The sequence below is a fragment of the Gigantopelta aegis genome, chromosome 1, assembly GCF_016097555.1.
Source record: "Gigantopelta aegis isolate Gae_Host chromosome 1, Gae_host_genome, whole genome shotgun sequence".
Classification (NCBI taxonomy): Eukaryota; Metazoa; Mollusca; class Gastropoda; order Neomphalida; family Peltospiridae; genus Gigantopelta; species Gigantopelta aegis.
The window spans coordinates 28,218,493-28,233,353 of NC_054699.1; the positions used below are offsets into that span (position 1 = coordinate 28,218,493).

General features: G+C 43.9%; 1 protein-coding gene across 2 annotated transcripts in view; it reads right to left on the reverse strand.

The window, feature by feature from the left end:
- The window catches only part of LOC121373314, a 61,294-nt gene that overhangs the window by 2,153 nt on the left and 44,280 nt on the right, over positions 1-14,861 (reverse strand). For both annotated transcript variants that reach the window (XM_041499882.1, XM_041499891.1), the window contains exons 15-23: positions 13,355-13,579; positions 12,589-12,828; positions 10,473-10,700; positions 8,400-8,636; positions 5,623-5,853; positions 4,718-4,945; positions 4,298-4,489; positions 3,306-3,536; positions 2,004-2,240 (exon numbers count right to left, since the gene is read on the reverse strand). In XM_041499882.1, coding sequence (XP_041355816.1) covers positions 2,004-2,240; positions 3,306-3,536; positions 4,298-4,489; positions 4,718-4,945; positions 5,623-5,853; positions 8,400-8,636; positions 10,473-10,700; positions 12,589-12,828; positions 13,355-13,579 — 2,049 coding nt within the window. The remainder of the gene's footprint in view (positions 1-2,003; positions 2,241-3,305; positions 3,537-4,297; positions 4,490-4,717; positions 4,946-5,622; positions 5,854-8,399; positions 8,637-10,472; positions 10,701-12,588; positions 12,829-13,354; positions 13,580-14,861) is intronic.

Below are 14,861 nucleotides of genomic sequence, written 5' to 3' on the forward strand. Positions count from 1 at the left end.
CCCTTAAGCAGTGTAGGATAAGTATAGTGACCAGTGGATTTTAATTACGGCAATTGGTTCAACGTTGATGAATCTCAGGCACGGCGGAGGTGGTGGGGAGGGGCGTTGGATGGCTCTTAGCTCTAGCAGAGATGAATTGTACTTGTTGAATGCCGAAATTGAATTTCAGGACATCTAGTTTTCAAAATGTTACGGAGGAACACTCCCCCCCCCCCCCCCCCAAACCCAACACTCTTTCTACTCTGCTTTGTGCCCTCGATCTCAGTCAGGCCCGTCAATGCCTACTTGCTTCCGCCGTGCCTGAATTTGGCCTGATTTTCAGGCCTCCATTGCTGTTAATGCTCTCCTGGTATAAATCTGAGGAGAAATATTTAAAATCTACGAAATGAATTCCATTTAAAGCGAAATCCTGCGAGGGGAGTGAGAGACCCCACTATTAATTTTGAGGCGAATGCAAGTAAGAGCTGCAAGTGGAATTCATGTTAGGCTGTCTAAAGCGGTATATCAAGGAGGTTCCTGATACATTATTATCACAGCCATGACACCATCTACATGATAGTCACCAGAGTTTTATTTCTCCAACGAAGCTATTCACTACGCTCATGACAAATTAACTGTCGATCACGCCCCTCAAAGTGCTTTTTCTTTTAACTTTATTAACGTGCTTATATCCAAATAATTCTGAATAGGCAGTAAGCGATGTTATTCTTCGCGTGCATGCGCAGATGACATGTGAAACAGGTGTATTGGAGATAATATGGATGTGACATCTCAAGACAATCTCTTCCTATCAGCTGGCTGTAAACGGCTGGATTCTCATACTCTGGTTTAACCCCCTCCCCCTCAGTGATGCAAACGCCGTGTGCAGGAATTTAGGCAGACGTCTAGTCCGTAGCGAGTGAAATTTATTGGTGGGTTGAGACATGCTTCTAGTATAATACTGGCACACGTGAGCGTGATGTAGATCACTTGCTGACCCAATTCATAGAAAAATAACGTGTAGTAGGGTTCAACATCTGCTTACTTCTGTGTTGCCGCTTGTTTGGAGTTGCTTTGTAATAAATAAAATACTAAACGAGCTTGCCTGTCATACTCGTGAACAGTTAATATCTGACTCGCTATCGCTCACCAAATACCAAAACTGTTCACTCATTTCATAAAAATGGTATGACAGGCAAGCTCGTTTAGTATTATATATATATATATATATATATATATATATATATATATATATATATATATATATATATATATATATACACACACACACACTCTTAAAAAAAGTAGGGGAACCTGAAATATTAATGTTAACATCAACTATCAGACCGAACATACGTTTTGACCACAGAAATCTTAGTAAAGAACGTTCAGGTCTGTTTATCAACACACTGAAACACATTCCATAGTTTGCACATGAATCACGCAGTTGCCCCGTACACGTGCGTGGGGTGTCATTATCGATTTTGACAATTTCCAGGAAGGTCGATTAATCACTGTGGAACATTATTTCTGTCAATCATTTTCATTCTGTCGATCATACAATTGTTATTGTTTTGTTTTTAGTCATTTTTATTGTTTGAATTTGCGATTTGTGGATAAAAAAACGTCAACTTTCAAATTTCACTTCTGACCCCAATCGTCCTTCAAGATCTTTGATGGTCATAAAACCTATTGTAATACTGAACTACCGGTTGTCATGTTTGCCTAATTAATTCACTATTATCATATAACCATTCCCCACAGCTAATATACTTCACAATTTTGTCAATTGAAAATTCTTATTAGAGTTCCCCTACTTTTTTGAAGAGTATATATATATAACAGAAGTTCTCTCATAGGTCACATAAAGACATACAAGCACATGCGTGCACACACACGCATGCACCCACGCACGCACGCACTCACGCACAAACACACACCGGAGGATGTGCTTTAAAATTATCTGAATTGTCATGAGTCGCATTCTCCACTGACGAACGTTGACATGCATTTTCTCCACTCACATTTGTGCGAAGGTTTCCAGCGCGTGCCGCAGTGCAGGTCGTTGGTCCCCGCCGGCACTGTGACGTCCATGCAGCGCTTGTGCTTGGTGGAGTAGTGGGTGGGGTGCGGGCACTCCTTCAGGTACTTGTGTCCGATCAGGCTGGCCGTGGGGTCGGCGCAGTCGTAGTACAGGGCACAGTTCGTGGGGTCCGGAAACTGCTCCGTGGGGAACTTAGCGCACTGGTCCAATACGTACTCTGTGAAAAATATATTTATAATAAAACTCACTGGTCCAATATGTACTCTGTGAAATAAAATATTTATCATATAGACTCACTGGTCCAAAGACTGACTGGTCCAATACGTACTATGTGAAAAAAAATATTAAAGACTAACCGGTCCAATACGTACTCTGTGAAACAAAATATTTATAATAAAAACTAACTGGTCCAATACGTATTATGTGAAACATGGGCGGAATTTACTAAGCCTGTTTTGCTTAAACACAATGTTTAAGCATTGTAAATGTATGTAGTTACACGCTTGTAAATCATAAATAGGCTTTGTAAATTCGGTCCTATATTTCTAATAAAACATACTGGGCCAATACGTACAATTATTTTAAAAACACACTGACCGAATACATACTTTGTGAAACAAAATATTTATAATAAAGACAGACACACTTGTCCATAATCAAATTGTAACATTTGTCATTGGTTCAATACATATTCTGTGAAACAAAATACTTGCATGTGAAAAATAACATTTAAAAAACAAAACAAGAATTTGTCTGATATAGACAACACAATGAGACCAATGTGCACCGAAAATACGGCTTTGCGCACTTCAGTACAAACTCTGTGGAAGAAAGCACGCTCTTCACATATCAATAACACACGTGTGTCATCGATTTAAACAAATACGATTTGCTACTCTTTGGTGATGACCTGGTCATACTATCCAATGAAATTGCTAGAACAAGTGCCGAAATACGTTTTAGTTGGATATGTAAGAACTAGAATACTAAATTCTTATACTTTAGATACCATTTTACAACTCGTTTAAAAACGTATCCCACTCGCTTTTCATTCACAGAAAAATAGCATGTAAAGTACTCTTACAACGAACCGGAAGGGACCATTATAGTTAGTTCGTTGTACACATTTGTACAAGTTGGTTATTAATGTATAGGGAGATAAAAACGGGACTTTACGATCAGTTCGTTCTATGCAGTAGTTCGTTCTAAGCATGTTCGTTATAAGTGTACTTTACTGTATATGATGGTCTATGATTTGTCCAGGTTTGAAATCATATCTTACCTTTAGTCAAGATGCCGCCGCAGATGTTTTGCAGTGGGTTGTAGATGTTGTTGGTGCACTGTACAATGGCGCTGGTTCGGTTGCTGTCGCACTCGACAAACAGCGGGTTTGGGGGTTTCCCGGGGTACGGGTTCGTTCCGTCTTTTAGACCCACACACGACGCAATTCGCTCGGCGCAGGGCTTACACGTGGACATGGAGGCCGGACAATGTTGGTTCTGCTCGTACTCGCCTGAAACCAAATATAATTGGTGTTGAGGGACGGGATTTAGGTCAGTCGATTGAAGTGCTTGCGTCGCAGGATCGAACCACCTTGGTGGATCCATTCAACCAACCCCTGCAATTGCCCACGGCAATCGGCAATGCTGTCGAGTTTCCTTGGACTATATTCAGGTGGGTTTTTTTCCAATGGCATATTTGTGGGGTTTTTTGCCGTGGAAATTATATTTATTTGCAAGGGTTGTTCCACTGATTTTTCTCTCGTTCCAACCAGTGCACCACAACTGGTCAACGGCCGTGGTATGTGATTTCCTGTCTGTGTGAAAGTGCGTATAAAATATCCCTCGCTGCTAATGGAATGAATCAATGAATGAAGGAACGTTTAACGACACCCCAGCACCAAATTGCTGCAATTACAAATATTTAGCGGATTTACTCTGATGACTATAAGCCAGTGCTTCATAGTTGGTGTAATAAAGGCCGTGGTATGTACTACCCTGTCTCTGGGGTGGTGCATATAAAAGATCCCTTGCTGCTAATCAAAAAGAGTTGCCCATGGCGTGGTGACAGCGGGTTTCCTCTCTCAATATCTGTGTGGTGCATAACCATGTGTCCGATGCCATATAACCGTAAATAAAATGTGTTGAGTGCGTCGTTAGAGAGAGAGAGAGAGAGAGAGAGAGAGAGAGAGAGAGAGAGAGAGAGAGAGCGAGCTATCAAAACGGTCCAAATGTCAGTCTAGCTCTCGAACGTAATCTCCATCTCAATACTTACATGGCGCTTTTGGTTCATAGCGTCGTCCACAGATGACGTTCTTGAAGCTGTCACAGTGGGTTCCGTTGAAGAGATTCGGGTAGCCACACTCTATGATCTGGTTGACGGCGCCACAGTCGATGGAGTGGGCGCAGTTGAGCGGCTGGTATCCTCGAGTGTTGGGGAACTTGGAACAGTACCAGTTGATCACCTCTGAAATAGGCAGTATAATCATTGGTATTATGCTAATCAAAGACTATGACACACACGGAAAGAGAGAAGAGGGAGCAGAGAGAGAGAGAGAGTGAGAGAGAGAGAGAGAGAGAGAGAGAGAGAGAGAGAGAGAGAGAGAGCAACAGAGTGATATAGAGATAGAGCGAGAGAGAGTGAGGCAGACAGACAGAGAAAGAGACAGAGACAGAGAGAGAAGGTACGTGTTACCCTGTGTAAGCGACCCGGTACACTTCTTCCTGAGCGGGTCAAAGAACTGGTTGGCGCTGCACGTCATGATACCCGTCACTCGCTCCATGTGGCACTCGAGGAACGTCTCCGTCATCTCCTTGCCGGGGTAGACGTTGTGGCCGTTGGGGAGACCCACACAGCTCGGCTCCTTGCACGGCTTGTTGGGGTCACAGATCCCGTCAGGGCACTTCACGCGCAGGTATTCGCCTAGCAACATAGAAGGTGATGGGTATTATGAACAGTTTCTTACACATCAAGATCTTAATATATTTTCTCTGTTATTTCCATTCATGTGTCTTAACTCAGATACCGCTAAATTAATTCTGAATAAAAAATCTTATAGGCAGTAAATCTTAAGGTAGAGATGAATTCTATTTGTAGAATGCAGGAATTTTAGGACATCTAGTTTTCAAACTTTCATTGGTGAGCATACTCCCGAACCTCCATGAAAGTTTGCTAAAATGCGCCTTCGATCTTAGTCAGCACTTTCTCCCCCACCCCCACACCCACCCCCACCCCCACCCAACAAATGTGTACTTGCTTGCACCGTGCCTGTAACTTAAGCCAACTATTTCATATCCAGAGTATTTTTTATCATAAACAGTCATTTTAAGCTTCTACACGATTTTTGCCAGAAGTTTGTTTTTTTCATTGGTCGAATAAAACATCATCTGGACATGCGATAATAATTGGTTTTGGTCAGATCTATTAAAGGAAAGAGTGGTTAGTAAGATCTGCTAATTTGCACATTAATACGAAGAAATATTCCACATGTTCAACATAGCAACTGTCATTAATCTGATGTCATCTTTATATATAAACAAAAATTTACATTAAACAAAAACTTACATTAAACAAAAGCTTACATTAAACTAAAAACTTACATGATGCTTTGGGTTCCATTCTGCCCATGCAGTTGACGAGCGTGAAATGGCGGCACTTTTTCAGCGGGATGTCATACAGGGAAGGGTAGAAGCACTCGGTGAGGTAGGGCGACTGGAAGGGGCCGCGTGACAGGAGGGAACAGTCGAAGAACTGGGCGCAGTTCCCGGCATGGGGGTACATCGCTGTGTTGTCCTTGGCGCAGTAGGGCTGGGCCTCAGCGGGCGAGGTTACTGTCGGAAAAAGAAAGGTCACATGAGGAGCCGCTGAACGATTCAGGGGCGGATTATGCTTTAGGTAACGGGGAGGGGGGGTGTCTTCCTAAAAAAATTGTAAATGTTTATAATTTGAAGTTATAAATTTTACGTGGACATCAATTTAGATCTACGTGGTGTTTTTTTTTGTTTTAGCAGGGTGTGTGTGTGTGTGTGGGGGGGGGTCCGTGCAACTGGGAACCCCCCCCCCCCATACTCCGTACCTGCGAGTACGTGTTTTCCTTTATGAATCAAAACGATATATACATTATATACATGTACACATACATAGCCTACACAAATATTAAAAATACACATAAGCGAACGCACGAACACACACGCAAGCGCGAGCACACGCACACACACACACACACACACATGTCAAAACAATTTAAAAACCTATCTAAACTGTGTTTTGCAAATATTAGTTTATTTATGGTAATGTTATTGTTCTCTACATTTTATAATGTAGTTTTAATATTACACGTACACACACACACGCACGCACGCACGCACGCACGCACACACACATAAACACACACACACACACACTCAATTAATGGTAGAAGACACTACCTTCTGGAAACCTCCATTTCCCTGCTTTGTGCAGACATACAATTTTATTTATCGTGATAACGGATTTAGAAGGTTGTTTTAATGAAGACTCACTTTTAATGTCGGGCTGTGTTTGTGCGGCACACCGGAGCGTGGCGGTGTTGAACGCTGCTTTAACGAAGACTTACTTTTAATGTCGGGCTGTGTGTGTGCGGCACACCGGAGCGTGGCGGTGTTGAACGCTGCTTTAATGAAGACTTACTTTTAATGTTGGTCTGTTTGTGCATGGCAGTGTTGAACGCTGCTTTAACTAAGACTCACTTTTAATGTCGGGCTGTGTTTGTGCGGCGCACCGGAGCGTGGCGGTGTTGAACGCTGCTTTAACTAAGACTCACTTTTAATGTCGGGCTGTGTTTGTGCGGCGCACCGAAGCGTGGCGGTGTTGAACGCTGCTTTAACGAAGACTCACTTTTAATGTCGGGCTGTGTTTGTGCGGCACACCGGAGCATGGCGGTGTTGAACGCTGCTTTAACGAAGACTTACTTTTAATGTCGGGCTGTGTTTGTGCGGCACACCGGAGCGTGGCGGTGTTGAACGCTGCTTTAACGAAGACTTACTTTTAATGTCGGGCTGTGTGTGTGCGGCACACCGGAGCGTGGCGGTGTTGAAAGCTGCTTTAACGAAGACTTATTTTAATGTCGGGCTGTGTTTGTGCGGCACACCGGAGCGTGGCGGTGTTGAACGCTGCTTTAACGAAGACTTACTTTTAATGTCGGTCTGTGTTTGTGCGTGGCAGTGTTGAACGCTGCTTTAACGAAGACTCACTTTTAATGTCGTGCTGTGTTTGTGCGGCGCACCGGAGCATGGCGGTGTTGAACGCTGCTTTAACGAAGACTCACTTTTAATGTCGGGCTGTGTTTGTGCGGCACACCGGAGCATGGCAGTGTTGAACGCTGCTTTAACGAAGACTCACTTTTAATGTCGGGCTGTGTTTGTGCGGCGCACCGGAGCGTGGCGGTGTTGAACGCTGCTTTAACGAAGACTTACTTTTAATGTCGGGCTGTGTGTGTGCGGCACACCGGAGCGTGGCGGTGTTGAAAGCTGCTTTAACGAAGACTTACTTTTAATGTCGGTCTGTGTTTGTGCGGCACACCGGAGCGTGGCAGTGTTGAACGCTGCTTTAACGAAGACTTACTTTTAATGTCGGTCTGTGTTTGTGCGTGGCAGTGTTGAACGCTGCTTTAACGAAGACTTACTTTTAATGTTGTGCTGTGTTTGTGCGGCACACCGGAGCGTGGCGGTGTTGAACGCTGCTTTAACGAAGACTTACTTTTAATGTCGGTCTGTGTTTGTGCGGCACACCGGAGCGTGGCGGTGTTGAACGCTGCTTTAACGAAGACTCACTTTTAATGTTGTGCTGTGTTTGTGCGGCGCACCGGAGCGTGGCGGTGTTGAACGCTGCTTTAACGAAGACTTACTTTTAATGTCGGGCTGTGTGTGTGCGGCACACCGGAGCGTGGCGGTGTTGAACGCTGCTTTAACGAAGACTTACTTTTAATGTCGGTCTGTGTTTGTGCGGCACACCGGAGCGTGGCGGTGTTGAACGCTGCTTTAACGAAGACTTACTTTTAATGTCGGTCTGTGTTTGTGCGGCACACCGGAGCGTGGCGGTGTTGAAAGCTGCTTTAACGAAGACTCACTTTTAATGTCGGGCTGTGTTTGTGCGTGGCAGTGTTGAACGCTGCTTTAACGAAGACTCACTTTTAATGTCGGGCTGTGTTTGTGCAGCACATCGGAGCGTGGCAGTGTTGAACGCTGCTTTAACAAAGACTTACTTTTAATGTCGGGCTGTGCTTGTGCGTGGCAGTGATGAACGCTGCTTTAACGAAGACTCACTATTAATGTTGGGCTGTGTTTGTGCGGCACACCAGAGCGTGGTGGTGTTGACCGCTGCTTTAACGAAGACTCACTTTTAATGTCGGGCTGTGTTTGTGCGGCACACCGGAGCGTGGCGGTGTTGAACGTAGTTCCGGTCCTGCAGTACTGGATGCTGGTTCTCTCGTCCATACACTCGAAGTACTTGGATGGATCGGCGCTGATTGGTCCCTTGAAGACGTTCGCTTTGCCCACACAAGATGGCTGGATGGCTTCACAGGCTGGACACGGCAGACCCATCTGACAGATCTGGTTGATGGAGCGGTATTCGCCTGAATGAAGAAGAAGAAGGAAATGTTTTATTTAACGACGCACTCAACACATTTTATTTACAGTTATATGGAGTCAGACATATGGTTAAGGACCATACAGATATTGAGAGAGGAAACCTGGTATCGCCACTTTATGGGCTACTCTTTTCGATTAGCAGGAAGGGATCTTTTATATGCACCATCCCTCAGACAGGATAATACATACCACGGCCTTTGTTACACCAGTTGTGGAGCACTGGTTGAACGAGAAATAGTCCAATGAGTGCACCGAAGGAGATCGATCCTAGACCGACCGCGCATCAAGAGAACGCTTTACCACTGAGCTACACCCCCGCCCTTCTCGCCTGAATGAAAACATTATTGTACACTGTATTCTGTCCCGGACCAAATCACTGGCTATCTAGAGATAGGGCCCGGGAAAGACATACTCGAAACTCTAGTGGTATATGAGCATGTAAATAAATATTGGTAATGGTAATGTACACTGTATATCGACAGGCCTTCTCTTGCAGCGACCTTGTGATATATATTTAAATGTGGTGCTGGTGCGGGCCGAGACTCTGTCCTCGACGAAGGAACCGGTGTAGCGTGGTATTTGGCCTCAGACCACAATTAATTTCGCTATATGTTTCTATATAGCCTTAGTGGCTATAACATTTTTATAAATATCAGCAGGCCCGTGGATTGTTGTATGTACCTTTGCCTGCCTGGGGGACACATACCCTGAAAAGATAACCCCTGTTGTCCAGCTCTTTCTCCCAGCATATTGGTTTAAACAAACACACCCTCTAAACCAGGCCGGAGTACTCCCATTTTACACAAAAAGCACTACTTTTGCATGGGCCGGAATTACCACAAACAAGTCTTCAATGTCAACAAGTTACACATGTTTACAAACTACATGATCTCCCTGGTCCCCTCAGTCAAATAGTTGCCATGAAATAATCAGTCAAACAGCAGACTACTTGCGCGGTCAAATTTCCGGATGGGAAGATAACTGTAATCTGAGGCCATTTAGACTCCCGTCACTTTTCTACTTGTAGTACGGACTCCTTTGCCTCATAAAAGTTACTTTTCTACGGTAGAAAACCAACTCTTTTGCCGTAGAAAAGTGACCGGGGATCAGTATTCTACGGGAGTCAAAATATCACGTTACACCTGTGAAAGTAGACACCTGCGCCCATGAAAGGCGTGTGCTAGAACAGTTTGTTATGAATGTACACGTTAAAATCTATGCCCAGACCTGACCTGATCTGGGGGATGGGTGGTGGGGCTACTGTCAGTTCGATGGTCTGGGAAGGGGGGGGGGGGGGGGGGGGGTTATAAAATTATATATTTGTATTTCAGAGCCCGAAACTGTTAGGTGGGATTTGAGAAATATATGATTCCCCATGATAATTGAGAACTTCGGGTGTTAAAATACGGCATGTCCAATCTTTTTAGTACAGTAACAGGAAAATGCGGTGGAGGGTAAGTATATACTCTTCAAAAACGTTTAGGACCACGTCTTCAAACACATGTTAAGCAAAGACGATTCAACCAAATAATTCTATGCAGACATTTAATTCAAACATCAAAGAACAAGAGTCAAAAATGCCAGATCAGCCATTTCATGAATTATAATGACCTTCATTCTGCCGGTCACTAAGGGGTTGTTTGTGTGTTGAGTGGTGCATATAAAAATCCCTTTTTGCTACAAATTAAAAAAAAAATGTAGAGGGTTTCCTCTTTAAGACTAAATGGCATTACCAAATGTTTGACATCCAATACATAGCCGATGATCAATAAATCAATGTGTTCTAGTGGTGTCGTTAAACAAAACAACGTTCTACTTACATGGCGCCTTGGGCGTTGACTTGCCAGAACACGTGACGGAGGAGTAGACTGCGCATGTGGCCTTGGCCTCGTCGAAATAGGCCGGATACTGACACTCCCTCAGATGGGCTTCATTGAAGGGGCTGCTCGAGCTGCTGCAGTCGTAGTACTGGGCGCAGTTGTCGGCCTTGGCCACGAGCTCGGTCGGGTGATTTCTGCAATACATGACTGCCTCAGCAGACGTCGACACTGAAATATAGCAAATGTAATCCCTATGTAGCGAATCGACAATGAAGGTACCACATGAATTGTGGGATGGAGGAGCATACGCAAAAAAAGGATAAAATTTTAACATCGTAGTTAAGTGTGTTAATCTGTAACAGCAAATATAGTCCGTATGTAGCGAAGCGACAATGAAGGTACCACATGAACTGTGGGATGGAGGAGCATACGCAAAAAAAGGATAAAATATTGACATCGTAGTTAATTGTGTATCAGTAACATAACAAATGTAGTCTGTATATTGTAAAGAAAGAAAGAAATGGTTTATTTAACGACGCACTCAACACATTGTATTTACGGTTATATGGCATCAAACATATGGTTAAGGACCACACAGATATTGAGAGAGAAAACCCGTTGTAGCCACATCATGGGCTACTCTTTTCGATTAGCAGCAAGGAATCTTTTATATGCACCATCCCACAGATAGGGTAGTACATACCACGGCCTTTGATATGCCAGTCGTGGTGCACTGGCTGGAACAAGATATAGCCCAATGGGCTCACCGACGGGGGTAACTCCCACACCAACCGCGCATCGAGCGAACGCGATAAAAGAATATATTGACATCAAAGTCCTTGTTTTAATCAGTGCTTATTGCATTATAGGAAGTGTCTGTTCAACACATGGCATGAAAGGACAAGGCAAACGTAAGGAAAGAGAAAGCAAGACAAACCTAAAAGGGATGCTTGAAAATGTCACAAAAGAACAGGAAAGACAAGGCAAACACGTAAGAGAGACTTTAGGAAAAGCAAGACAAAGGAGGAATCTTAAAGGACGAGAACAGTGAACTCGAGACAAGGCAGGGATATCACGCGCTCATCAATGCAGTAGTAGGATATATTAAAAAAAAGTAAAGTTTGTTTTATTTAACGACGCCACTAGAGCACATTAATTTTTTATCTTATCATCGGCTATTGGACGTCAAACATATGGTCATTCTGACACTGTTTTTAGAGGAAACCCGCTGTCGCCACATAGGCTACTCTTTTTACGACAGGCAGCAAGGGATCTTTTATTTGCGCTTCCCACAGGCAGGATAGCACAAACCATGGCCTTTGTTGAACCAGTTATGGATCACTGGTTGGTGCAAGTGGTTTACACCTACCCACTGAGCCTTGCGGAGCACTCACTCAGGGTTTGGAGTCGGTATCTGGATTAAAAATCCCATGCCTCGACTGGGATCCGAACCCAGTACCTACCAGCCTGTAGACCGATGGCCTGCCACGACGCCACCGAGGCCGGTGATATATAATTTGTAAGACATTTCTAGTAGGACATACAATTTGCATACCATGCCTCTTCACTTTGTTTTTCCCATTACCATAGTTTGTTACCCAATAGCCGATGTATTTTTCGTGCTGGGGTGTCGTTAAACATTCATTCATTCATTCATTCAATGCCATGCCTCTAGTAGAACATACCATTAGTAGCATATAGTAGAACATGTCATTAATGCTTCTGAAAGTCATCATTTTACATATATACGTACGAGGCAGGGAGGCAATGGGGCAGGAGTGATTGCAAATGTCTCCCTAGTGTTGGAGCAAAACCTCAATTTCGGGCAAAAATTATAGCGATATTCGAGAAAAATGTGCTAACCTGAGACATTTTTTACCATATATTTCCATCATTCTACCATCAAAATTAGTTGTAATCCATGCAAAAATGCGTAGTGATTCGTTTACAACCCTATATATATATAGCTGTTTTGGTAGTAATGCTAGTACGAATAAATGTTATCAAGATTCGGGCATTTTCGTTTAATTCGCGCAAAAACCAGTTTGTCCCCATCCCCCTCTCCAACCCCTACACATATGTGAGCCTGTACACCTATGCTTTTAGGAAGTCTTACCATTCACTTTGCTCGTGGATCCGGACTTGCACCGGCCGATGTCACTGCTGAAGATGAAGCCGGCCTGGCAGACGACGGTCAGTGTCCTGTCGTTCTGACACACGAAGCCAAAGCTGCTGTTGGTCTTGCTGGCGAGGCCGTGGCCGTTGGGGTAGCCCACGCACGACGGCAGCGTCGCCTCGCACTCCGCGCAGCTCGTCTTCATCTCGCAGTAGTTGAACGTGTTGGCCACATACTCGCCTGGTACAAGGAAGGAAGGGAGGAAATGTTTTATTTAACCACACACTCAACACATTTTAGTTACGGTTATATGGCGCCTGGTACAATGAAAAACATGATGTCCCATTAATAAAAAAAGATTACAAATCCACAGCTTTTGAGTCAGCCTTGGACGATTACTGGGCTGCCCCTCCCCACCCCCAAAAAATATCCCAGGTCGCGTTAACAGGGAGGGTGTGATTGTGGGGTTCAAAGTCTCCTGCTCCAAGACATTTTTCTTCTTTTAATGTATTTTCTGCGGGAGCCTGACCCAACCCCCTAAACACTTTAAGGGGGTTGTCTAGATCCCCCCACTGTAAAACGCCCTGCACACACGGATAAATTCCACTCCTCCTCCTGCTTATGCTAGTATCAAACGTCAGCACGATGTTGGCCAACTCGATGGTTGCATTGTAATTCCCCCTACTCCCGACATAGAAGTCATGAGATCGGCGATTTCGCCAACTTCGTCGTGACAGTTGGTAGTCTGAGACCCAGCATAACTTACATGGTTTCTTGGGCTCCATTCTCAGGCCACAGTTCACGGTGTTGTGCGGGGCGCACTTCTTGGTAGTCTTTTCGAACAGCTCACTGTACGAACATTCCTCCACGTATGCGCCATACTGGCTGTACGGGCTGCGGCAGTCGAAGTACTGCGCACAGTTGTCTCCCTTAGGGAACATGGCCGTCTTGTCGACGCGGCACACTTCCCACGCTTCCTCTGACGTCACCTCTGTCAAAAAAATTAATACAAATGTTGTTTTGGTAAAGTAAAACAAAGCTTTTTATGTCCCTTATAGGTTTCATCTACGTCCGTCCGTCCGTCCGTCTGTCTCACATATGTTTTCCTGATGTTTTTTGCAGACGGCTTTGAGATATTGAGCTGACATTTTTTGTATAGTTTCATCATGTACTGTTACAAATCAAGGTTAACTTGTATGACAATTTACCCATTTTTGACGGAGTCAAGTAAAGTTTGTTTTATTTAACGACGCCACTAGAGCACATTGATTTTTTTTATCTTATCATCGGCTATTGGACGTCAAACATATGGTCATTCTGACACTGGTTTTTTTTAGAGGAAACCCGCTGTCGCCACATAGGCTACTCTTTTACGACAAGCAGCAAGAGATCTTTTATTTGCGCTTCCCACAGACAGGATAGCACAAACCATGGCCTTTGTTGAACCAGTTATGGATCACTGGTCGGTGCAAGTGGTTTACACCTACCCATTGAGCCTTGCGGAGCACTCACTCAGGGTTTGGAGTCGGTATCTGGATTAAAAATCCCATGCCTCGACTGGGATCCGAACCCAGTACCTACCAGCCTGTAGACCGATGGCCTAACCACGACGCCACCGAGTTATGGCTCTTGAACTTAGGAGACTTGTTTTTCAGAAGACCTTTAGATTCTGAGCTGAAAGTTTGTCTATAGGTTTATTCCTTACTATTAGTATTACAGATCAAGTTTGACTTTCATGGCGATTTACCCATTTTGACGCACTTATGGCCCTTGAACATAAAGGATGTAAAAAAATAGTTTTCCGGACTTTTTGTGAGAAGACCTTTAGATATTAAGCTGAAATTTTGTGTATAGGTTTATCACATACTGCGACAGATAAAGTGTTTACCTATTTTTAACGGAGTTATGGCCCTTGAACTTAGGAGATGTGAAAATTTGTTTTCCGGATTTCTGCAATGCCTGGAAACACCAAGATGAAATGTTGTATATAGCTTTATCATTTGTATATAGCTTTACAGATCAAGTTGCAGTTTCAGGGTGCTTTGCCCACTTTCAGAGTTATGGCCCTTGAATTTAGGAGCTAGGCCTACGAAAAATTATTGGGCCCGGGACATGCATTGCTTTAGCAGTACTCTCAAAATGCTTGTTTTTATTTTTTATTTTTTATTTTCTTTGGTGTGTGTGTGTGTGTTTTGTTTTCGTTCTTGTTGGTAAGAAAAACATTTTACGCATCACTGGTAATGAGCACGTGATTTAATACGACCAATGAGATA